The following is a 22,428-nucleotide window of genomic DNA, read 5'->3' on the forward strand; positions in this document are numbered from 1 at the left end:
GGATTGCAGGGAGGCTGGGCTGTGATGTGAGGAAGTGTGAGGTTAGTCATCCTGTTGTGAGAGCTGGAAAAAGGTGGCAGCACAAAAAAAAAAAAAAAAAGAGAGAGAGAGAAAATGTCACAGTGGTGGCTCTTTTATTAAACCTATTGAGTAGTGATTTATTTATTTTCAGGAAACTGTGGCTCTGCCCTAATTGTTCACTGACTTGTCCTTCAATAATTCAGAGGCAAACTCCTAAAAAAAGGGTTGTGATGTTTTTCCCTCCATTCCTAGCAGCTTGTCACCTCTTCTCCATCTGGCCCCTCAGCCTTCACAAACTGTTTTAAAGAACAAAGCGTGTTTTGTCCACTTTCCCTGAATGATCAACTGTCAAAAAAAAAAAGAATTTCCCTGATGGTTTAACTTTCTGCTTGTGTTATTGAGGTTTTCAGAAAGAGGTCTGCCATCACTGTGGATTTTTGTTAGCTTGCACTATGCTATCCAACTCCCTCATGACCAGAGTGCATTAGCGAGAGGAAGAAAATGGAGGCGATGATGTAGGAACAGAGAGGGAAACATGGGTTTGTTTTTTTTTTTTTTTTTTTATGCCCTTGCTAAATTTCAAATATTGACTGACTCTGAACAGTGCAGAGACAACTGATATACGTGAAGCGGCAAACTTCTTTGAAGCTCTCCAGAATCAGAGGAGTGCTTGGAGCCAAGCGTATTGATCCATCAGTTGCATTTCATGAAATTGTATTTACTCTTAAGTTTTACTTTTATTTACCCACTATTAGGGATGTCTGTTTGCGACTAAACATGAATGAAATTGGACAGAACAGCAACAAAAGAACAAAACAGAAGAAATAGACAAGAAAACAGTCTGTGTTTTGCATTTATTGATTTCAGCCATTCCTGCATTTTTCTGACGTTGACATGCTCCTTGGTTTTCAGTATTTCTGCTGCTCTGATCACAGAAAGTTTTTTTTTTTTTTTTTTTTTTTATCCCATCTACTCAAGTTGGATTTTTTTGACACGCTGATCTTTAATTTCTAGACCTTCTTCCTTAATCTTCTTTTTATGTTTGTGCATCTTTTCCTACTCATTGTCAGATGAAATACTGATTTGTTTTAACTCTCAAACTCAAATGGGCATTCATTTCATGCTCAGCAACTGCAGAACATGAGTCCATTTATCAAAGGCTGAGACGGCGTAATCAATCATAAACAAAGCCGACAGAGCAGGTTTCATTTACCTGTGGATAAACCCGTAAATAGGTGGTGGTATCCTGGCACTGCTAGATAGGTAGCGCAGGCAGTGTCATGACTCAGGCATGTTAGCTGGGCGCTCAGGGACCACTGGGCCACATCCAGTAAGAGCTGACTGTGGGAAAAGACGGATCAGGTTGTATACAGGGAAAATCCATCAGCATGAATAAGTCATGGGGGCTTTCACTGGAGTCAAAGAATAAGTAAGTAAAGGCATGTGAAACAGAGGAATGTTTAGTAATGCTTGTACTGACACGCAGGAAGGAGAGGGAGCCTGGAAGCCTGGAGAAAAAAAAAAAAAAAAAAAAGGAAGCAGCGAGGAAGTAACAGGGAAACTGATGAAAAGACAATAACGTTGTTGAATATAAAAGCTCATGGAACGACAGCACGACAGTGGCAGCGTCAGTAAAACGAGCAAACGGCGAGCAGAGTAAAGTTGTGGTCAGCTCATCGTATGAACTGTTGCTGCTTCCTGTTCCTGAACTGCAGGAAGAAATAATAAAATGGTCCTTTTTGGAAACGCTACCAAGTAGAGCTTTGATACTTCACATTAAAATGAATGCAAAACTAATTCAGATGCAATAAAATGCAGCCTTGCTTTGTGGATAAAGTTGCCAAACTTTAATGAGCCACTTTGCTGACTTCATGACACTTCTTTATCAAACACTTTATTTCCAGCAGATGTGCGAGCTGTTGAAGCTATAAGGTAGGAGTAGCTGCAAAAAGCACTTCAAGGTGCTTTATCATGTAAAAGAAATAACTGAAGCACAGATAAAGGCCCAGAAAAGACCAAGTGTAACATATGTTGACAAAAGCAGAATGAAATCTCTTGCGATGGAGTTTTTAGGGGTTAAAAGAACTTTATTTTCAGACAGATGCTGTGAGGCTTGTTTAGAGATGAGCACACAGAGGGATGTTGTCATGATGAGCTTGTTGGGACGGCTCGGTGGGATACTTCTTCCCTCGCTCCCTCGTAAATGGCCAGGAGCATCCGTGTGCGCCGTCTACTTGAACCCTCCCCTGACAGCATGCCAATTCCATCACAAAGGATTTATCGCAGGTTTTCCTGCACATGCGGCTGCCTCTCCTTCTTATCTGTTTCCTGCCTCGATGAGGGATTATGATGTGTTTGCTTGTTCTAAATCGCAGCTGACTCTCCTAATGGAGCTTTGAGTTATTTGTGCATTTGAATTGCCATTACTTTTTCATGTTATCCATGTGGATGTGTTGTTCTGCCGAGGGGAGGAGAATGAATCATGATTTATTTACTCTACTCAGCTGCACCTTGTGTTTTACATGCAGTAACCCATGATTTCTTCCCTTTGATGCTAACAGTGGAGCTGCAGCCTTGTAGATGCTCACCGGGTCATTTCAGCAGCAGAGGAGATACTGTCAGTAATATGTTTCTCTGTAGACTAAATCTGGAAGCCTGCTTCTCAATCACTCTCCCCGTTTCTTTGTGTTTGATCCGTCTTCTTTCTCATCCTCTTCCCTGGCTCACCTTTGCTCCAGTGTCTCTGTCTCCTCCTCCGTCTCATTGTCTCCTTCTTAACCTTACCTATCTTCTCTGTGCCACCGTTTCCTTCCTTCCAACCTTCTTCGCCGTCTGTTCCTCGCTTGTTCTCCACAGCCTCGGGGTCTGAATCATTCATTGCACAAGTCATTAAGGATGCAGTCCTTTGCACGCTGTAGTTCGCAGTCATATTTTGGTTCAGAAATAAACAGGGCAGACTGAGGAGAACTCACGTGGTGCAGGATGGTGTGTGTTGACTGAGGTCCCATCATTTGGTTACTGACATGCTTTGTCGTGCTTTCTTCAGTGCTCGACGTTAGAATACAACTCATCAACTGAGCTCAATTAATCTACCAATTATGATCATGATTACAGATGATGAGTTTGGTCAGCAGGTACAGATCACGAATCCTAGAAAATTTCAAAAAGCAAAATATCGTTCTTCATGAGTATTCCAAAAAGACAGACTTCGCTCTAATACCCACTTAAAAAAAAGAAGCCTGGATCAAAGTAAAGCTCGTAACGTGGTAAAGTTTTGTAACATAATATTTTGTTTTGTTCAGAAGCATTTGCAGTTCACAAACCTGTTTTTCCCCAAATGTATTGGATTTCCATTTATTATATATCAATCTACGTGCATGATTTGCACATTTATGATATATTTTTTGGTATTGGGATGTTTGTTTGGCATGTCCTAGAATAATCTGTAATAATCTGTCTGTTGAATCGAAGGCGCACATGGATTGGGGGGTGGGGTAAAAGGAAAGTTTAAATCTCATCAGGTAGATTTCTGGGGGCATTTCATAAGCTTGCTGAGCACCACTCACACCAGCACAGACAAAATAAATACAGTATTGTACATTGGGTCATGCTATCATATGGTCACATCAGCACTGGCTTTATTTCTGCTGCCGCGTGGGAGGCTTATCTGTGCACTGAGCTACTGTACGGTCCGTGAGTGTGAGCCTGGCAAGATGTCTCACCACGTAGGCAGCGCTCGTCCTCCCCGAAAACCTCTCCAAGTCTGGCACTCTGTGCGCCTCTCTGCCCAGCTCCATCACCTGCACCGCCTCTCTATCTGCCTCAAACATGGGGTTTATATTTGTATGATCACAGAATGACTCCTCCATCTGAGAAATGTTTGCATTTGAAGGTGATGAAGGGTTGATGCTGTCACTGGAGTGCTATTTGATTGACACACTGCTTAATTTTAAATAAAACAGAAGCACTCCGCTGCTGTTCAACAGGGATCTGGGTTTTCTTTTAGTGTGCTCTCGTTTCGGCGCAGTAAAGCATCCCCACAGTGAGGCTGTATCTTCCAGCGGGGCAGCACAATGACGAGGAGGCCCAGGGTGCCAGGGGGCCCCTCCACCCGAGGCCCCCTTTTTGAAGCAGCTGTTATCATTTCTTGGTGCAGACACACAGTACACACTTCAGATTGTTTTTCTTTTTTTGTCAGCTTTATGACACCTGCCAATGAAATCCAATCCAAGACTGGCTTTTAAGTTTATTTTTCGATTCAAATTGCAGGATCGCGCTGCTTTGGACAGGAGTGACACTTTCCTGAAGTTCAGATGCAGCTTATGAAGCAGCAGTTTATAGTTCTGTATCTGTCTGGGGGTCTTCCTTCTATGTTGGAGTGGCCGGGGATCTTTTTCTCTCGTCTCTGTGTGTGGTTTTGAAAATCCCATTTCTTGCAGCACAGACTTGATGTGACCTTTTATGTGGTCTTTTTTACGCTGAGGATTCATTTAACATGTAGGATCACTGTGACTTTGGAGCAAATTTCCACTGATGCTCCCAAACTCCAGTTCTGCTCTTCCTGGAGTCTCCACCCGTCTGGAGCAGCCTTTTGCAAGACAATAAATCCCAACCAGCTCTGTATCTGTGAAGATTTTTCATTATTCATTCGGGCTCTTGTTCTTTCTTTTCTTCAGATGAGCGTGAGGCTGTTCAGAAGAAGACCTTCACTAAATGGGTCAACTCAATCCTGTCCCGGGTCGGCTGTCGCATCTCTGATCTCTACCTGGACCTCCGGGATGGACGCATGCTCATTAAACTGCTGGAGGTGCTGTCCGGTGAACGACTGGTAAGATTTTTCTGCAATCTTACATCTTGTATTCTTTCATTTTATGTGAACTTTGGTATTTTTTCCGAAGCCCCCTCACAGCCGCTCTCTGTCTTTCCAATCTGTACTTCTCCCTTTCTCTGCTTGTAGCCAAAACCCACTAAAGGCCGGATGCGTATCCACTGTTTGGAGAATGTGGACAAAGCTCTCCAGTTCCTCAAAGAACAACGGGTCCACCTGGAGAACATGGGCTCCCACGACATTGTGGACGGCAATCATCGTCTCATCCTCGGCCTTATCTGGACCATCATCCTACGCTTCCAGGTAAACTTAGGACCCATATTTATATTTAATTAATTTAGCTTTTTTCCTTTTTTTTATTTTACCAATAATTACTCCAAATACAGGAAAAGGGCTAATTAGGAAAGCTAAAGGAAACAAAGGATAATCTGTGTGGTAATTAGGACACTTTGCATCGTGTGGCAGGCGGTGCAGCTCAGCCGCCAGTTTATTAGGGACTGTCGAGTTTAATGCAACAGTCCTGTGAAGCATCCTTCACCTCTTAGTTTATGATGACCGCGCTGACATTTACCTCAGAGCTCAGTTGATTAAATGAAATCGCAGTATGGGCTCAGCCTCACATGCATTATATCCTTAATTACACTATAATCACATTTTCATTTACATTTAAATGGGAGCGTAATATACATTCATTAGACAAGTCTCTTTGTCTTCATTGTTTGTTCTCAATTGTGCCTGTAAGCACACAAACACTTCCAACAGGCAGCTTTTCGGTTTTTTTGATTGCAACTTTACATTTTTCCTGGTGTGAGATGCCTTCAGGTTCCAGCCCATTATTATCTGCTGTTAGCAGCACATCCACAACATCAGAAAATGTCTCTTTGATTCTCTTATCTTCTCGGAGAGGGCAGATATTTATTTTTAATTTGACAGAAACACTGTTATTTTTAGGCACGTTAGTTCAAACAATATGGCCTGCTGCATTATTCAGACTTTAAAAAAAAAAAAAAGGGAAAAGGAAAGAAACGAATTTACTTGGTCTTGTCTGTAGCTTTCCAGTCTGCGTAAACCAAAGAGAACTGGCTAAATTTAGCGCTCTCTCAGGACCTGTCTCTCAGATCACATCACTGCTCTAATTACTGGCCTCTGTGTGGGAAAATAAGATACATTACTACCATCCTTCTTTCTATCAATCCGATTTTGTATTGAGATTTGTGAGATTTTAGTCAAGTAAATCTTGAGGATTTATCACTTTAGATTTGTTTTGTTTTGCACAAAGAAAAGCCTCCCCGTTTTAATTCAAGACACGATAAATGATGAATTTCAAATGGATATTGGTGCAAGCTTGCCAACAAGTTCTCTGCTGGTGTACCCGATTAGTGACACGCAAGTATCAGTCAGATTTTTGTTGCCAGCCGTGAATTGTGTTTCGTTTCATTCCAAACCTCACAGCCATTAGTTTAGCTTCATTATTTACCATCCAGCTGTGCTTGTTGTTCCTCTTCATCAGATCCAGGACATCATTGTGGAAACGGGCCAGGCAGACCAGAAGGAGACGCGTTCAGCCAAGGACGCTCTTCTTCTGTGGTGTCAAATGAAAACTGCAGGGTAAGTAGGGATGTGTGACCTTTAGCACACCCACACTGTTGTAAATATCTTCTGGGAAATGGTACTTGAATGTTAATTCAGCCTTGTGCACAATCCTCTAAGAGTATAAAAGATGTCTTTTAGAGTGCTGCAACTAAAATATTACCTCCTTTTTTACTTCCTGAATGTGTAATACGAAGTATATTTCAGTGTCTTGAAAAGAAAAAAATATATAATAATATTAATAATTTTTATTATGTTTTGTTTTTCATAGATAGGTTTTATTTAATTTATTATTTATAATAAAGTGTGCATTGTCCAAATTGAAAATTATCTAACTTGCCTAACCCTACCTAAATAAAAGTAGCATTAGCACAGTGCAGAAATACTTTTATGCAAATGAAAATAATTAAAATGGCCAAAGGCACAAGTACTTATTATACAGGAATAGTTCATATATATATATATATTATAAAATAAAAAGTACAGTGCTTGCCTCTGGAGGGGAACAAATCCCAGACACTGAGTAAAAGCAGGCGCTCCTCAGCTACGGCACATATGCTCCGCAAGTGACAACCCCTGCCTGTGTTTTTGCAGATATCCCAACGTCAACATCACAAACTTCACCACCAGCTGGAAAGACGGCATGGCCTTCAACGCTCTCATACACAAACACCGGTAAGAGATGAATGACCAAATCCACTCTCACCGTCTCTGAAATGTAAACGCACACGAAACCCGTCTGCTCAGTGTCTCTCCTCCTTGTCCCGCTCCATCTCCTTCACCGCCGTCGCTGTCTCATTTTTCCACCTTCCTTCTCTCCATATTTCTCTCCCAGGCCAGATCTGGTGGATTATAACAGTCTAAAGAGGTCCAACCCGACCCACAACCTCCAGAACGCATTCAATGTAGCAGAGCAGAAGCTCGGTGTGACCAAACTGTTAGATCCAGAAGGCAAGTCACTGACGGAGGCTGCGCCTTTGCGTAGAAATAAATGTTTATGAGCCCTAAGCCTGCTGGAGAAGTGAGTCTCTTGCTTGGGAGTGACTGACTTGTCTTCTGTCTTTTGTTATGTAGATGTGTTCACAGAGAACCCAGATGAGAAGTCCATCATCACGTACGTCGTGGCATTTTACCACTACTTCTCGAAGATGAAGCAGCTCGCCGTGGAGGGCAAGAGACTTGGAAAGGTGAGATGGAAACGTGACGCACGCTTGTTAATGCTTTTAAAGTTTTGTCGAGCCTGTTCTTCCCGAATTGTTATCTGACCGCACGTCCTTCTTCAAGGTTCTGGATCACGCCAATGAGACGGAGAAGATGATCGATAAGTACGAGACGTTGGCGTCAGACCTGCTGACGTGGATCGAGCAGACCATCATCGTGCTGAACAACCGAAAACTCGCCAACTCTCTGACTGGAGTCCAGCAGCAGCTTCAGGCCTTCAACACCTACCGCACCGTAGAGAAGCCGCCCAAGTGAGTCGAGCCTGGACGACCCTCCACTGCATTATGCTTATTTTAATAAATCTCCTTATTACATACACACATATTGTAAAACTTTTTTTTCAGTATTCAGTATTTCCAGACTTGCATATTAACTCACGCAGCTACGTGATTTGACTTTTGCAGTCCTTTATGGCTAAAGTTCAGCTTATGATGTGACTCGTCTTTCTTTTCTTCCAGGTTTCAGGAGAAGGGCAACCTCGAGGTGCTGCTTTTCACCATCCAGAGTCGTATGAGGGCCAACAACCAGAGGGTCTACACGCCTAAAGAGGGGGCCCTGGTCGCGGACATCAATCGGGTGAGGCACCCGAGCGGCACACACAAGCAAAAGTCCGCGTTTTGAAGCTCGTGCATGAAGCACAGCTCAGTTAGATTACAAAATTGACTCATCTAGTGCTACGCAAATCTGATGCTACAATTCATCCCAAATAAATTGGGTTACACAGGCAATGCTATGGATTACTCTACTAAACTGGAAACTCCAATAAAGGGAGTCTCATGAAGAGAATAAACAGTCTGGCAGGATTGCAGGCACAAAAAAAATAATTTAAAAGAAAAAACAAACACCAGCATTCAACTTCAAATTAGGAATACAGTCACAGTCAGTACAGCCAACTCAGTGAGCAAATTCATCATCAATAAGTAATAATGTTGATAGTCAGTTAACTATCTCAGGTATTGTTGATTATGAAGCAGGAATGTCCAACATTTCATGGTCATAAAGTAGTTTAGGTGACATGTGTTGGTTACATCTGAGAATTTACTCATGAATAAATAAATACATAATCCACAAATGGATCAAGTAAATGGAAAACATTGATTGGTGACATTCTGTGGTGAGGTCCTCCTCATAAAATACGGCTGTTGACGTTACGACAACCGCTATGAGAAAACCTGTGAACCTTAATGATCCGTCTCGTCATCTGTTTTCAGGCTTGGGAGCGTCTGGAGAGGGCGGAGCACGAGCGGGAGCGCGTCCTGAGAGACGAGCTGATCAGACAGGAAAAGCTGGAGCAGATGGCGAGAAGATTCGACAGGAAGGCGGCCATGAGAGAGACCTGGCTCCTGGAGAACCAGAGACTAGTGGCGCAGGTAGCACCATCCACGACGCCGCTGTGGACGTGGCGTGATGCCATCGTCTGGTATTTGTTGTTTGAGCTCACTCTCAGTGAGAGAGTGTGATTCAATAACATTAACGTGCATAGAACAGGCACAGACTGTTTTCAGTGTTTGCGCTGATCAACGGAAGCAGAGGAGTGTTTGTGCACCTGGTTATTGATGACGGGAGGTAAACAGCTGAAACAGATTGCCTTGAAAAGATGACACACAAAGTGAGAACTTCCTGAGCCCAAAAGCTAGAAGACGTGATCAGAAGCTGTAAAGAGCTGTGAAAACAATATTTGAATCCTTCCCTTAGCTCCCTGGTTAAGTACTCCACTACAAATAAAAGGCATGAATTAAAATTGAATATGCTTGAGCATCATCAGTAAAATGTAAATGAGGAGCTAACCTACTGAAACGGACAGTTCAGAGATTATTATAGCCAGATTATTATGTGTATTTTACACACCTGGCATCCTGGGTAGCTTTATTTATAACAATGCATGATTGCAAGACCATTTTAAATATTTTGTTAGTTACATTTCAGCAAGAAAGGAGAAAGTAAGTCAAATAAATCTAGAGAAGTGAAAAGGCCAGTATATTTCTCTGAAATGCTCTGGGGTACAAAAAGGCAGAAAACCTATTTCACCTCCTCTCTCACCCTCTCTCAGGATAACTTTGGTTATGATCTGCCAGCTGTGGAGGCGGCCAAGAAGAAACACGACGCCATCGAGACAGACATTGCGGCGTACGAGGAACGTGTCCAGGCCTTGGTGGACATCTCAAAGGAGCTGGAGTCGGAACGCTACCATGACGCCAAACGGATAGACGTACGGAAGGACAACATCCTGCGTCTGTGGGACTACCTGCAGGAGCTGTTAAAGGCTCGTAGGGGGCGTCTGGATAAGAACCTTACCCTGCAGAGGATCTTCCAGGAGATGCTGTACATCATCAGCTGGATGGACGACATGAAGGTACAGAGGAATCAATATTCACAAACTCATGGCATGCATTTTCCTTGAGAATAAACTGATCATGCCGCTTGATCTGCAGGCTCGGCTGCTGTCTCCAGACTTTGGGAAACACTTGCTGGAAGTTGAAGACTTGTTGCAGAAACACGCCTTGGTTGAGAACGACATTGCTCTGCAGGCAGATCGAGTGCACAGCGCCAGTTCTGCTGCTCTCAAGTTCGCAAATGGAGACAGTAAGTGCAATAGCTCAACTTGCCCTGTGGCAAAAATATTTATAAAATATCATAACCTTATATTTATATTTTATTATGGAGGTTGACACTTTAGCTCTTTGTCTGGTCTTTTTTTTTTTTTTTTCAATCAGATACCTTCAGATAAAAGTGGAAACATTTATTCTCTTATTATGAATATTAGCAAACCCGTGTTTTGAGACTCACAACGACGATAGATGTCCTATAATGATCTGTCATCATAAGTGAGACCTGCCCTGCTCTCCCAGTTTATACTTACAGAGACGACAGTATCCTGTAACCCTAAGAAGGCATGAGTGAGTTTAAATGAGTTAACACACAGGATGTAATGTTTTCTCCCCAGGCTATAAGCCATGTGATCCCCAGGTGATCCGGGATAGGGTGCAGCACCTGGAGCTGTGCTACCAGGAGCTTTGTGCCCTGGCGGCCCAGAGACGGGCTCACTTGGAGCAGTCCCGCCGCTTCTGGAACTTCCTGTGGGAGGTGACGGAGCTGGAGAGTTGGATTAGGGAGAAGGAGCACATTTTCTCCACCCTGGATTATGGCAAGGACCTGACCAGCGTGCTGGTTCTCCAGAGCAAACACAGCGCCTTCGAGGACGAGCTTGGAGCTCGCCGTGCCAACCTCGAACAGGTCTTATCTGAGGGACAAAAGATGATCCAGGCCAAGCACTTTGGCTCCCCGAAGGTCCAAGAGTGCATGGATGACATCAGCAGGCAATGGCAGCAGCTTGAAGAGCTGGCCGCATTTCGGAAGCAGAATCTGCAGGACACTCAGAGGTTCTTCCAGTTTCAGGGAGACGCTGATGAACTCAAGGTCTGGCTGCTGGACGCCAAGAGGCAGATGAGCAGCGGCGACGTTGGCCACGACGAGTACACCACGCAACGGCTACTCAAGAAGCTAAAAGACCTGAGGAATGAAGCGATCAAGAATGGCGCCACTATCGATGCGCTATCGAGACAAGCCAACGCGTTGCCAGAGGAGTTACAAAACACACCGGATATCCAGAGACGCCTGAAAGACATCAAGGACCTGTATATGGAGCTCATGTCTCTGGCTGACCTGAGGCAGAAGAAGCTGGATGATGCTATGGCTCTCTACACCATTTTCAGTGAGACGGATGCCTGCGAGCTCTGGATGGGCCAGAAGGAGACGTGGTTGGTGGGCTTAGAGGTGCCAGAGAAGCTGGAGGATCTGGAAGTAGTACAGAACAGGTAAACACAACAAATTACACGATGTTTGATTTTTGTTTTTTTTATATGCACATCCAGATTCGGTAAAAAAAGTAAGAACCTTTTCCTTGTAACAGGTTGAGCATCCTTGCTCAGGATATGGCCAACGTTCAGTTGAGAGTTGATGACGTCAACAAAGCTGTAAAACAGCTTGAGGACGGCAGACACCCTCGCACCAAAGAGGTCAAGGAATGTCAGGCACGACTGAATAAGAGGTGATTTAAATACATTTTCCCAAGACTATAGGTCGCTTTATCGTGCACATGCGCCAACTTTGCAGTTAGAAGGCGTATAACTAATATTTAAATGTTTAATCTTATAAGTCATAAAAACTTTCTTTATCCGGTAATATGTCTTCATTTCCTTGAAGACAATCTGTAATAAAAAAGTAATTATAGGCAGCTTGGAAACAAATTGTTATGCTCCCATTTAAATTCCGATTAATTCCTCTGAAACTGGAGTCTGGTGAGTGAATAGCAGGTCAGCTGAACATGTAGAGATGTGTAATTTCCCCACAGGGAAGAATACCTGTATCTTTAAAATTTAGAGTTTCACATGATAATTGGGCCATAAATTAATGTTTTATATCAGCATTGCCTCATGTTTGCCACTCAAGGCATAAAGAAACGTGGTTTAAACATGCACTGAATGATTCTTCTTCAGGTGGGAGGCCTTCAAGGCCATGGTGGAGGATAAGAAGAGGAAAGTGGACTCTGCCGTTAGTCTGCACAACTACGGACTGGACTGTGACGAGACGGAGGGCTGGATAAAGGACAAGACGCGTGTGATTGAGTCCACACAGGACCTGGGCAACGACCTGGCAGCCGTCATGACCATCCAGAGGAAACTGTTCGGCATGGAAAGAGATTTAGCCGCCATCGATACCAAGCTCACCTTCCTGAGGAAAGAAGCCGACCAGCTCGCCAAGGACCACCCTGAGAATTCAGCCGACATCTTGGGCCGCATGAGAGAACTGGACGCAGCCTGGGACACGCTGAGGAAGACCCTGAAAGACAGGGAGGACTCATTAGGCGAGGTTAGCAAGTTGCAGAACTTCCTCCAAGACATGGATGACTTCCAGTCCTGGCTTTTCAAGACTCAGAAGGCGGTGGCTTCAGAGGAGATGCCAGCCACGCTGCCGGAGGCCGAGGAGCAGCTTAGCCTTCACGACGCAGTGCGTGAAGACATAAACAACCACGAGGAGGACTATCACCGTGTGAGGGACACCGGCGTTCAGGTCATTCAGGGTCAGGAGGACGATCCTCAGTACCAGCAGCTGGAGCAGAGACTGAAAGGCATGGACCGTGGGTGGTACGAGCTGCAGAAGATGTGGGACAGTCGCAAGAGTTTCCTGGACCAGGGTCTGGGTTTCCAGCAGTTCATGAGGGATGGCAAGGCTGTAGAGGCCATCCTTAATAATCAGGTACCGTACTGCTGCTGTGTATTTGAAGTAGGACCACCTAAATTAGAACTAGTCAGAAAACCGTGTGTATTTCAATACAAGGCGTATCAGTTATAGGCTAATGATGGGGTGAGTGATGCTACAGGAAGAAGAATGTGGAATTGAAGAATGCGGCATAGTCAGTTCTCACACTGCGTGTTTGTCATCTAACGTAGTCAGCTGGCTGAGTGTTTTGTGCTGTTTTTTTTTTTTTGTGTGTGTGTGTTTTTCTCTCTCAGCTTGTTCATTTTTGTGTCACCGACATGTTGTTGCAGGAGTACACCTTGGCCCACATAGACAAGCCTGACACTTTGGCTGGAGCGGAGAAGGCTTTGAAGAAGCACGAGGACTTTGTGAGCACCATGGAGGCAAACCAGGACAAGATTGACGGCGCTCTGCAAGGAGGACAGAGGCTGGTGGACAGTAACAACCTGTACTCTGGGAAAGTCCAGGAGAAAATGGACTCCATCCAAGACAGGTCAGTAGTAGGTTGGAATCAAATGGTCTTGATGTTGTAGCACTTCGGAACAATCTGATATTTCAATCACATTTGTTCTTGATTGTGAACAAATCTTCACTTTGATGAACTGTTTCTGTTTCACTCATAAGCTCCTGAGCCAGAATGAATCAAAACTACAGTACATTACATACAGTTGTGTTTTTTTGGAAATAATAGGGCGTGTCTACACTCTTAAAAATAAATGAGAGGTAAACACGTTAAACACGAATTCAATAGTATAAATGTTTAAATAAAGTAAATATTGGACATAAAACAACATATCAGCCGAATCAAAGCCAAAATTAAACTTTCCCCTGCAGTCATGTTGTATCTACCACCTTCAGAGACCTGGACCATTATTTTTTGATTTCATCATTCAAACTTCACTCTCAGTACCCTGATAAATATGTACAGTTTTTGTTGTTAAGTGGGAAAAAATGCATCAGTTCATTCCAAGGTAAGAGACTCAACCAGTTCATCAGTGACAGAACTTTTTTTTTTTTTTTTTTTTTTCAACAAGAGGCAGTAGAGAGGGCACATGCTCTTTTCCCATTAACTCCCACAATTCACTTGGTAGACAGGCGCCCACAATAATGGATATTGATCTTGAAGTGAGAGCTGTCGGTCAGGGTGCAGTGAAGAACCTGTTTGGGTTAGTGTGTCAGGTATTTTTCTGTGTGGTGGAGGCAGCTTGTGTGGATTCACTAGCTGCACCTTGTTTGTCCGAGTTATGTCACAGAGGGAGGCGTTGGCAAAAAGAGAAAGGCTTCTGTAGTCTGCAGCTGTATTGTTAATGCATTTTCCTTGGCCACTGCGTTTGACCTTCAGGCATGACAAGAATAAACGGAGAGCCCAGGAGGTGTCCGAAAAGCTCAGAGATAACCGCGACCTGCAGCACTTCCTGCAAAACACTCAAGATGTGAGTTCATTGTCAGTTAACTATTCATGCAATTACTGGGTAACATCAATTAATTCTTGGCTTAATTTATTAAATTATTCCTTCACAGAGACTTAACTCGACAATGCTTTTTCTCTTATCTCTTAATCATAAGAGTCAATTTTCCAGACCCTGTTTTGTTTATTAAACCACAGTAAGTCTGTACACTCACTAATTGCGATTGAGGTCCCACTTGGCTAATTGCTAAATGCTCTGCTTTGTTAAGATAATGTAAATCCTGCATGAAGTCACTTCTGCACGAACTGAAAATATCAACATTTAGATGACTTTCTAAAGTGTTCAGGCTGTTCTTGCATGGATTCCGTCTTTAGAGTCTCCCTGGAGACCAGGATGTGAATATACTTTGCTAATGACTAATAATCACTCCGCTCTGTGCTCCAGCTCACCGTGTGGATCAATGAAAAGATGCTGACGGCTCAGGACACTTCTTATGATGAGGCCAGGAACCTCCACAGCAAATGGCTAAAGCATCAGTCCTTCATGGCTGAGCTGGCCTCCAACAAGGGCTGGCTCAACAAAGTAGACCAGGTCTGTAAAGTCTGTGTGGGTTTTATACCCATATCAAACTTTATGATGTCTTCATGTCTGCAACCTGCTTATCCTGAAGGAATCCTGAATTCGATCTCATGTATTAAGTTTTAGCAGCAAGCGTTACTTAAAGGGTCAACCCAAAATAACAACAACAGTGTCAAAACTTTACTTGATGACACGCAAAATGTAAAAACCTAGGACATTTTGTGAGGCATATTGAAGTAGATGTGTCTGTATTTACCTTCAGGTTGATCTTAAATTCCCCTGATACAAAATGTTTGACAACGTGACCATCTTCACTGTGTTATGTGTAAACGTAGGAGGGTCAGGAGCTCATGGAGGCCAAGCCTGAGTTTGAGCCCATTGTGAAGGAGCACCTGGCCAAGCTCCATGAGCTGTGGGACAAACTGGAGTCCACCACCCAGGAAAAGGCCCGACTGCTGTTTGATGCCAACCGCTCGGAGCTCTTCGACCAGAGCCTGGCCGACATGAAGAAGTGGCTCAGTGAGCTGCAGCAGCATTTGCAGAGCGGAGACGAGGATGTAAAAGACCTCACTAATGCCAACATCTTGCTCAAGAAGCATCAGGTCTGTGTCTTTGTGGCATTACGCTGGATAAACCTGAGATTTTAATGCTTTCCCTGACTGCAGTTCCTCTTGATGCATGTAGCTCTTAAATCTCACCATGCGAATGAATACATTATAATATCAGTTTTAGTCAAAGTGATTTCTTCGGATTAACTTCGAGTGAGTGAGCATTTGTATTTATATTTACACAACAAACAAAAGTCTTCAATCTAATCTCATGTCTTGATGTGAAAGAAAAAGAAAAACACCAAATGTTATAAGGATGCAGGAGTGAGCATTGCCCAGGCAAAGCTTAACAAAACACTGACTAAGCTCAGTCATAAAAAGGCAGAGCATCTACCAGATCTGGGTTAGACTTTCTGAAATGTTATTCCTCTTTTTTCCTCGCGACAGATGACGGAGAACCAGGTGCGCAACCGGGCAAAGGAGCTGGAGGAGCTCCAGGAGGCGGTCAGGAAGCATGGCGGAGGTCGGGAGGATCAGCCAGAGCTGGAGGCCGAGCAACAGGTCCTGCAGAGGGACTTCCAGCAGCTCCTCACACCACTGGCCCAGCGCAAGGGCAAGCTAGAGGCTGCCAAGGCCGTCCATCAGTTCTACAGAGACCTGGCTGATGAGCTGGTAAGCATAACGAAGAAGTGCACAGACCCGGCTCTCACAAATGATTGATGGCACAAAATTAAAATAGACAGTGTCAGATAGATTAAGAAGCTCGATTCACGTTTGCTTTTGAATGACAACATTGCAAAAATATTGACGCCTGAAGCCATTAAAATTATAGCTTTATTAAATTAAAGTTTCAATTACAGTATGTACACTCAGCGTGAAAGATAGCAAGACCAGCAGCTCTCTCCATGAAATTGACTCTCCAGGTGAATTTGGGTAAAAGCTTTAATCCCTTCTTGGGTTTCACAACCTAATTCCATTTTCAGGGGAAGGAGACAGCTTAACGAGAGATGCTTTCTGGAGACATTTTTTAAGAGGGTAAAAATTAAGCATAGCCGAGATGGTCCTGACGTTTTTATGCCAGTGTGCATCAGTGATCTGTGAGGCTGCCGTCTGAAGCGAGTCCACTGTCAACATGTTTCGTTCTTTATTGTTATGGTCTGTTTTTTCTGCTTCTCTCAGCTCTGGATAGAGGAGAGGATGCCCCTAGCAATGTCAGACGAACATGGACACAATCTTCAAACTGTGCAAATGCTGCTGAAGAAAAATCAGGTTTGGATTTGTCTGTAATACTGAAAGGGAAAAAAAAATTGGTTTGGCTGTAAAATGTAACTTTTAGTGCTGCATTTTATTGTTTGACTCGATACGTTGGTTTAGCATTTACGCTAGAAAATGCCAGAAAATTGCATGTTTTTTGCAAACTGCAAACTCCAGAGAGCTTCAGCTGACAACAATGCAAGAGAATTGAAAGCACCAAAGGCTGAATGGCGCTTTAAGAACTGTAACTAGAGAATATTTAGTATCTATCAACTATTTTCTATTAACGACCAACATCATTATCAGTCACTGAATAACTGCACTTTGGTTGGCTGGACAAGATACCAACACTATTCACATGTCTGCATGTCACAAACGTCAACGTGAGTTGTTATATTTACAACAGCACTATCACATTGTCTCCATGGCGATGCTGCTTCCTGTCTATCAGACATTGCAGAGGGAGATCGAGGGCCACCAGCCTCGCGTGGATGAGGTACTGGAACGTGGAAAGAGGATGGCCGCCGCTGCCAGCGCCGAAGGCAGACCGGAGGCGGACCGGATCGCGGAGCAGCTGAAGGAGCTTGACGAGGCGTGGGCACGGCTGCAGGATGAGATGGCCAAGCGCCGGGAGAGGCTGAACGGATCCAACTTGGCCCAGCAGTACTACAACGACGCAGATGAGGCCGAGGCCTGGATTGGGGAGCAAGAGCTTTACATGATCGCTGATGAAAAGGCCAAGGTAAGAAGCCAAAACGTGACAGTCATGGAAGCAGTCGCATTAACGGATCTCATCACCAAAATCAAAACAAGGCATATCGTGTTGTGCTAATAACAAGTGGCACTGCATGCGTTAACATGATTACATGGTTTGGGCTTTCTTCAATTACGGTGACACGCTTTTTACAATTGGCAGCCTCTCTCGCCAGCTTGTTTGGAGTATTTTTCTTTGCTTTGCTGTGCAGCCTCCTTTGTCTTTTTCTAATAACTTCCTTTCTACTTTTCCTCCACAACCTCCTGATTATTCCCCATCTCTCTCTTCCTCCACCTTCCCAGGACGAGCAAAGTGCCATGCTGATGCTGAAACGCCACATGATCCTCAAGCAGGCAGTGGATGACTATGCTGACTCCATTCAGAAGCTGGCCGACCGTGCTCAAAAGATGTTTGGAGAGGACCATCCCGACGGGTGTGTGCTTTCGAAAGTTAATGCACACGCTGGAAATATTCATCTGACTCAAACTCCCTCTTGTTGTCCCAGGCAGTTGTGGTTTTAGGCCGATAAGAGAGACAACCATGTAAAGTGTGATAATTCCTTTCTCCTAATCAAAGGCCTCATCTAGAGTAAACCTGAATCCAATCTCTTTGCTCTCTTTCTCATTTTCTCCGTCCTCCCTGCATCTCATTATACTCCGCCTTCTTCCTTTGCCTTATCTGCAGCGAGGAGATCATCAGGCGACAGGGCCAGGTGGATAAGCAGTACGCAGGGCTAAAGGAGCTGGCTGAGGACCGCAGGAGGAAGCAAGATCACACATACCACCACTTCCTGCTGAGCCGAGAGGTGGAAGACCTGGAGCACTGGATCGCAGAGAGAGATATGGTGGCCTCCTCTCAGGAGATGGGCCAGGATCTGGATCACGTCACGGTACTATGCATGTTGAGACATGCAACCATACCATGAAATAGCACACAAAAGAGAGAGATGTATTTTGGAAACTGATCTTTTATGGAGTTTTTAGAATGTGTTTGTTTGTTTCGGCTTTTTGTTTAAGGTGGTCACACACCATCTGGTTTTATGAACACCTGAACAAACACTTTTTTGTGCAGTTTACAGATATCACATGATCACTTAGCTGTTTAAGTCAAAAACTGTGTTTTTTCTTGCTTGCCATATGGCCTGCCAACTTGCTAATTGTCTTTAAACTTACTCTAAAGGAAAATCAAAAAAAAAAAAAAAAAAAGTTTATATATATATATAAATATAAAACCTGCATCTGTTGTTACCATTTCATGTTAAATGTCCTTCTTGTTCCCTTCAGCTTCTGAGGGATAAGTTTAGAGATTTCGCACGGGAGACGGGAATGTTGGGACAGGAGCGAGTGGACTTTGTCAACCAGACGATCGACGAGCTGATTGAAGCGGGTCACAGCGAGGCGGCCACCATGGCGGAGTGGAAAGATGGCATCAATGACAGCTGGGCTGATCTGCTGGAGCTCATCGACACTCGAGCTCAGCTCCTCACTGCATCTTACGAGCTGCTGAAGTAAGGAAAAACATGAGCATGAAGACATTCAGCCATCAGGATTGATGTCTGATTCCGTAGCACAAAATAACCCACGATAGTGATATTTGGAGTATTTGCGCTGTGGCATGACATCAAACCAGGAAACAATGTCACAAAGACTTCAGCTTGAATATAATGACTACATTAATTATAATAGGCAGGATGATAAATGCATGGTCGATCTTTATCTCAGGTACTTTGATGACGGGAAGGAGTTGGTGGCTCAGATTCATGAGAAGCAGAAGGAGCTGCCCGAAGATGTGGGAGAGGACTTCAGCAAAGCCGAGTCTTTCCACAGAATGCACGCCGCCTTTGAGAGAGACATCACCGCTCTAGGCAAACAGGTACAGCACAGGCGATCAGTCTTTTCACTTTAGAGGGAACCCAACAGGCAGACTCTGATGATTCATATATAGAATCCTTCAATTTTTAGGCAACTGTGGATAATGAGAAGCTACACAGGGTGTGTCCTGTGGAGGTTTTTTACAGTGTTGTCGGTCTTTTAACCCTCTCTTAGATGGTAAAGAGATTAAAGCTGTGGTAATCAATATTTTTATATCAACAGTGGTCAAATGAATACATACGAGTAGGCCTGAAACTCGACTGTTGATTAGTCTGACCAACCCAGTAGGATTGTTTTGGACACATGCAAAGCTAGTGACTTTCTGATGAGCATGTGAGATGGTTCCCTCCCTGTTAACAACTGTTAACATGTTCACCATGCTGCCCCCATGTGGTCAAAAAAGAAAGAAACTGACCACACGCCACTTTAATTCTAACAAAACGTGAGCACAGATTTTAGCCAAGGAAGCAGACTTCCAATTAAGAGTGTTTAGAATACGAAATGAATAGAAGTAATGGTTCAAAGCCTTCGTGTGCAAAACATATTCCAGTTATTATAATGAAGAAGTGACGATGAGAGAAATTTATTTATTTTTCTGCCAGTTAGTTTCCTGTTATGATCGTATGATGTATCTGAATACGTTCAGGAATCTGAACTCTCATTCTCCTTCTCACAGGTTCAACAGTACCAGGAAACAGCTGCAAGGCTTCACGTCCAGTATGCAGACAGCAAGGCGGACGACATCCAGGCCACAGAACGAGAGGTGGTGGAGGCCTGGAAGGGCCTGCTGGACGCCTGCGACGGTCGCAGGGCGCAGCTGGTGGACACGGCTGAGAAGTTCCGCTTCTTCACCATGGTCCGAGACCTGTTGGCCTGGATGGAGAGCATCATCCAGCAGATAGAGACTCAGGAGAAACCCAGGTGAGCACATCTGAGACAAAGACTTCTGTTTGAAATGCAGCACATAAAGCCGATTTCTTCTTTGTTAAAACATCGAAACTGGAAATTGCTAAGGAACTGTGCTTTTTGTTTATTTATTTTTTTTTCTCTTAAGAGAAATCTGATTGAAACGACGACGACAACAACAAAAACATCAAACCTTAAACTAAGTAATTTTTTTTATGTTTAGGTCCATGTAGAAAAAATCTCCACAGGGCAGCATTCAACCACAATCACAGAGTTCCAGTTTTACTCTTTATTTTATTCAGCTTTACTTCCAATACTTATTGGGCAGTAGCTGGTGGCAGTGAGTCCGCATTGGTTTGCTTGTTGTAAAATACTAATTAAATCTGATGGCTGTGATAACATCACCGAGGTCAGGTCAGATCAGGTGCCTTTTTTTTCTGCCAAAAATGTCCCAGTCCCAAAAACTACTGTTATTCACCACAATGTTTCACCATGAAGGAAAAAAGAACCTGCTTATTATTGACACAGTTCTGGGCCTTATAGTCAGAGTTAGATAGACCTCATAGATTACCTGTCATGACTTCATATCCTCATCCGTCCCCCACTGTGCTTTAGGGATGTCTCATCTGTGGAGCTCTTGCAAAAGTACCACCAGGGGATCCGCTCAGAGATTGAGGCCAGAGGAGGTAAATTCACGAACTGCATCGAGCTCGGAAAGGCCCTGCTGACACGCAAGCACAGAGACTCTGCTGAGGTGAGGTTTCGACAGCAAAGACAGCTTCTTTTCATTCTCAGCTGGGCCTCAAATTGCTGCTTTCATTAGATTTAATTACTTTTCTGGGAGTGATTGTTCTTGCCTGGCACAATGGAACCAATTGGATTGCCACAAAAGAAAAAAATTCCACTCATCTTACAATCACAGGGGACACTATAAAGCAAACACTAATTAGAAATGGAAAAGCCAAAAGAATTTAAATGAGCAATTGACCCCGGCCTGAATTTTACGTTTGGTTAATTACTTCACAATTCAAATTCTTGGAGGATAATAGCCGGTCTTGGAGCTGAGCTGTTTAATAACGCTGATATGTAACCGTGACTGTATAACTGCTCGTGTCAGATCAAAGAGAGGCTGGTGCAGCTGATGGAGAAAAGGAAGGAGATGATGTTCAAATGGGACGACAGATGGGACTGGCTCAGACTCTGTGAGTAAAACTGCTCTTACTTTACTGGCCCTGACTCAAACCTGTACACAAATCCTCTGCACACATAGTTCCATCACCATGTTTTCACAAATCCGTCCTACATGCAGAAAGTCTCAGGGCAGGACTAATGAATATATATCAAACATTGGCAGATCAAAGGGTGGTTCATGAAAGCTCATTCGACAGTCTGAGATAAAAATTTGTGTGTTTCAGTTGAGTTCCTCTTTTCAGCTTGAGAATTATTGTGGATTTTCACTTATTAACGCTCCCATTGCAGCTTTATTTTGGAAGTGTCCATGTAGAAATGATAAAAACATTTTGGCTTCGGTAATCATAACTACCATAGAAAATTTTGATTTCAGTAAATGTCCTCACAAATCCCAAAAAATATTTTTCAAACCAAGAAATGGCCTCAATTTTCTGTCTAAAACTGTTTGAGATAGCCACATAATGCAATTACCTGTCCTGCTTAATATATACCGACAGCCATAAAACCAACTATGTTTCCATAGTGTAGTTGTTTTTAAAATACTTTCTCATTCCACCCAGTGCTGGAGGTGTGTCAGTTCGCCCGGGACGCCTCGGTGGCGGAGGCCTGGCTGATCGCTCAGGAGCCCTACGTGACCAGCAGAGACCTGGGCCACACTGTGGACGAGGTGGAGAAACTCCTCAAGAGGCACGAGGCCTTCGAGAAGTCCACCGCCACCTGGGAGGAACGCTTCTCCGCACTGGAGCGCCTCACGACGGTACCCAGAAATCCTTTGACGTCATTACAGTCATTTGATTGCGAACACTTTTGGTCTGAAGGAAACGTTACATGGATTCATTACCATTTACCATATTTTCTAATTAAATAGCTTGAAGACGAATTTTATTCCAGCCTGTTTGCTCAGTGCTTAAACAAAGCAAAACTTTGAACCCATTTTTACATCACATACTGGATGTGGATCAGTTTCTCCACTTTCATCTTTAACCAGAATTTAAAA

The 22,428-nt window shown here is 43.7% G+C and overlaps 1 protein-coding gene across 2 annotated transcripts in view; it reads left to right on the top strand.

Moving 5' to 3' along the window:
• The window catches only part of sptb (spectrin, beta, erythrocytic), a 36,008-nt gene that overhangs the window by 9,602 nt on the left and 3,978 nt on the right, over positions 1 to 22,428 (top strand). For both annotated transcript variants that reach the window (XM_029494199.1, XM_029494198.1), the window contains 29 exons: positions 4,698 to 4,849; positions 4,979 to 5,152; positions 6,360 to 6,457; positions 7,034 to 7,114; positions 7,275 to 7,390; positions 7,514 to 7,626; positions 7,724 to 7,911; positions 8,119 to 8,236; positions 8,872 to 9,030; positions 9,711 to 10,013; positions 10,093 to 10,243; positions 10,605 to 11,475; positions 11,571 to 11,708; positions 12,157 to 12,916; positions 13,210 to 13,412; positions 14,262 to 14,352; positions 14,773 to 14,919; positions 15,243 to 15,509; positions 15,903 to 16,127; positions 16,635 to 16,724; positions 17,161 to 17,451; positions 17,766 to 17,896; positions 18,148 to 18,352; positions 18,747 to 18,970; positions 19,185 to 19,335; positions 20,011 to 20,255; positions 20,856 to 20,994; positions 21,358 to 21,442; positions 21,992 to 22,188. In XM_029494199.1, coding sequence (XP_029350059.1) covers positions 4,698 to 4,849; positions 4,979 to 5,152; positions 6,360 to 6,457; positions 7,034 to 7,114; positions 7,275 to 7,390; positions 7,514 to 7,626; positions 7,724 to 7,911; positions 8,119 to 8,236; positions 8,872 to 9,030; positions 9,711 to 10,013; positions 10,093 to 10,243; positions 10,605 to 11,475; positions 11,571 to 11,708; positions 12,157 to 12,916; positions 13,210 to 13,412; positions 14,262 to 14,352; positions 14,773 to 14,919; positions 15,243 to 15,509; positions 15,903 to 16,127; positions 16,635 to 16,724; positions 17,161 to 17,451; positions 17,766 to 17,896; positions 18,148 to 18,352; positions 18,747 to 18,970; positions 19,185 to 19,335; positions 20,011 to 20,255; positions 20,856 to 20,994; positions 21,358 to 21,442; positions 21,992 to 22,188 — 6,113 coding nt within the window. The remainder of the gene's footprint in view (positions 1 to 4,697; positions 4,850 to 4,978; positions 5,153 to 6,359; positions 6,458 to 7,033; positions 7,115 to 7,274; positions 7,391 to 7,513; positions 7,627 to 7,723; positions 7,912 to 8,118; positions 8,237 to 8,871; positions 9,031 to 9,710; positions 10,014 to 10,092; positions 10,244 to 10,604; positions 11,476 to 11,570; positions 11,709 to 12,156; positions 12,917 to 13,209; positions 13,413 to 14,261; positions 14,353 to 14,772; positions 14,920 to 15,242; positions 15,510 to 15,902; positions 16,128 to 16,634; positions 16,725 to 17,160; positions 17,452 to 17,765; positions 17,897 to 18,147; positions 18,353 to 18,746; positions 18,971 to 19,184; positions 19,336 to 20,010; positions 20,256 to 20,855; positions 20,995 to 21,357; positions 21,443 to 21,991; positions 22,189 to 22,428) is intronic.

This window comes from Echeneis naucrates, chromosome 22, assembly GCF_900963305.1.
Source record: "Echeneis naucrates chromosome 22, fEcheNa1.1, whole genome shotgun sequence".
Lineage (NCBI taxonomy): Eukaryota > Metazoa > Chordata > Actinopteri > Carangiformes > Echeneidae > Echeneis > Echeneis naucrates.